The 1,794-nt window shown below is 65.6% G+C and overlaps 1 protein-coding gene across 1 annotated transcript in view; it reads right to left on the bottom strand.

The window, feature by feature from the left end:
* The window catches only part of LOC104127761 (glutathione S-transferase Mu 1), a 2,642-nt gene extending 2,275 nt beyond the window's left edge, over positions 1-367 (bottom strand). The window contains exon 1 of the mRNA XM_009640461.2: positions 296-367. Coding sequence (XP_009638756.1) covers positions 296-367 — 72 coding nt within the window. The remainder of the gene's footprint in view (positions 1-295) is intronic.
* Between the last annotated feature and the right edge of the window lie 1,427 nt (positions 368-1,794).

Genomic DNA, 1,794 nt, shown 5'->3' with positions numbered 1-1,794 from the left:
CCTGGGGGCTCATGGGTCTCCCCCCTTGCACCCCGCCCAAGCTCCCTGGGGGTCCCCCTTTGGGTCCCAAAGTCCCCCCTTATTCTGGGGGCTCTGCATGCCTCCAGGGTGCATGTGGGGGTCCCCCTTACCCAGGGGGGGCACAATTGCTCCCCTTACATCACCCAGGCTGTATGGGGGTCCCCCTGGTTTTGGGGAGCACAGGTCCACCAGTCTTCATAGGGACCCCCCTTCTCCTGGTGGGCATGGGGGTCCCTCTGTGATCCCCCCTCAAGTTGCACGGGGGTCTTATTACCCTGGGGGGGGCATGGGGTCCCCCTTTCACCCCACAGTCTTCACGGGGCGTCCCCCTTATCCTGGGGGGCATGGCTTCCCCCCACCCCAGGGTGCAGGAGGGTCCAAGAGCCCCCTACCCTGCTACACCCCCCCCAAAATTGGGGGGTCCCCTTCCCAGCACCCTGTGGCCCCACTTTGTCTCAGTGCACCCCACACTGCAGCTGGACAAGGGGGAAGCCCCCCCAGTTTATTCTTCAGGGGACAGGGAGAGGGGATGGAGGGACGGGGGGGACGACACCTCCCCCCCCTCACTCCTTGGTGTTGCACCACTGCGCCGTGCGCCAGAAAATGGGGGTCTTCATGAAGCGCCCCGACTGCATGTAGGCAGAGATCTTCTCCAGAGCCTGTGGGGAGGAGATGGGATGGGGACACCGGGGTGTCAGGGATGGGGACAGCAACAGGGACACTGGGGTGTCAGGGACGGGGACACCGGGGTGTCAGGGATAGGGTTGGGGAGGAGGACACCAGGGTGTCGGGGATGGGGATGGGGACACAAGGGTGCCAGGGATGGGGACACTGGGTTGGGGGACACCAGGTTGTCAGGGATGGGGTTGGGGACACCAGGGTGTCAGGGATGGGCACAGGGACAGGGACACTGGGGTGTCAGGGATGGGGACACCAGGGTGTCAGGGATGGGAACAGGGACAGTGACACCGGGGTGTCAGGGATGGGGACACCAGGGCATCAGGGATGGGGTTGGGGATGGGGACACCAGGGTGTCAGGGATAGGAACAGGGACAGTGACACGGGGGTGTCAGGGATGGGGACACCAGGGTGTCGGGGATGGGGATGGGGACACAAGGGTGCCAGGGATGGGGACAGGAATGGAGACACTGGGGTGCCAGGGATGGGGACACTGGGTTGTCAGGGATGGGGATGGGGACACAAGGGGGCCAGGGATAGGAACAGGGACAGTGACACGGGGGGGTCAGGGAAGGGATGGGGACACCGGGTTGTCAGGGATGGGGCCAGGGGCACCAAGGTGTTGGGGGTGGGGACACCAGGGTGTCAGGGATGGTGCCAGGGACACTGGGGTGTCAGGCATGAGGACACCAGGGTGCTGGTGGACAGGGATGGGGACACCGGGGTGTCCGGGACAGGGACACCAGGGATTCAAGGATGAGGATGAGGACCCTGGGGTGTCAGGGATGGAGATGGGGACACTGGGGTGTTGAGGCTGGGGCCAGGGGCACCAAGGTGTTGGGGCTGGGGATACTGAGGGGATGGGGACAGGGATGAGGACACCGGGTCGTTGGGGACAGGGATGAGGACACAGGGGTGTCGGGGACAGGGCCGGTGACACCGGGGTGTCCCCACGCTCACCTCGAAGCGCTGCAGGAACCGGCCCAGGTTGCCCCGCAGCTCGGGGCACTCGGGGAGGAACATGCGGTGCTGGTCCAGCACGTCGTACGCCACGAAGTCCACGAAGGTGAGCTGCGGTTGGGGGGAGGGGGGGAG

Source organism: Egretta garzetta, unplaced genomic scaffold (genome assembly GCF_000687185.1).
Source record: "Egretta garzetta isolate BGI_Z169 unplaced genomic scaffold, ASM68718v1 scaffold616, whole genome shotgun sequence".
Taxonomy (NCBI): domain Eukaryota; kingdom Metazoa; phylum Chordata; class Aves; order Pelecaniformes; family Ardeidae; genus Egretta; species Egretta garzetta.
This window is presented reverse-complemented; position numbering and strand designations above follow the sequence as displayed.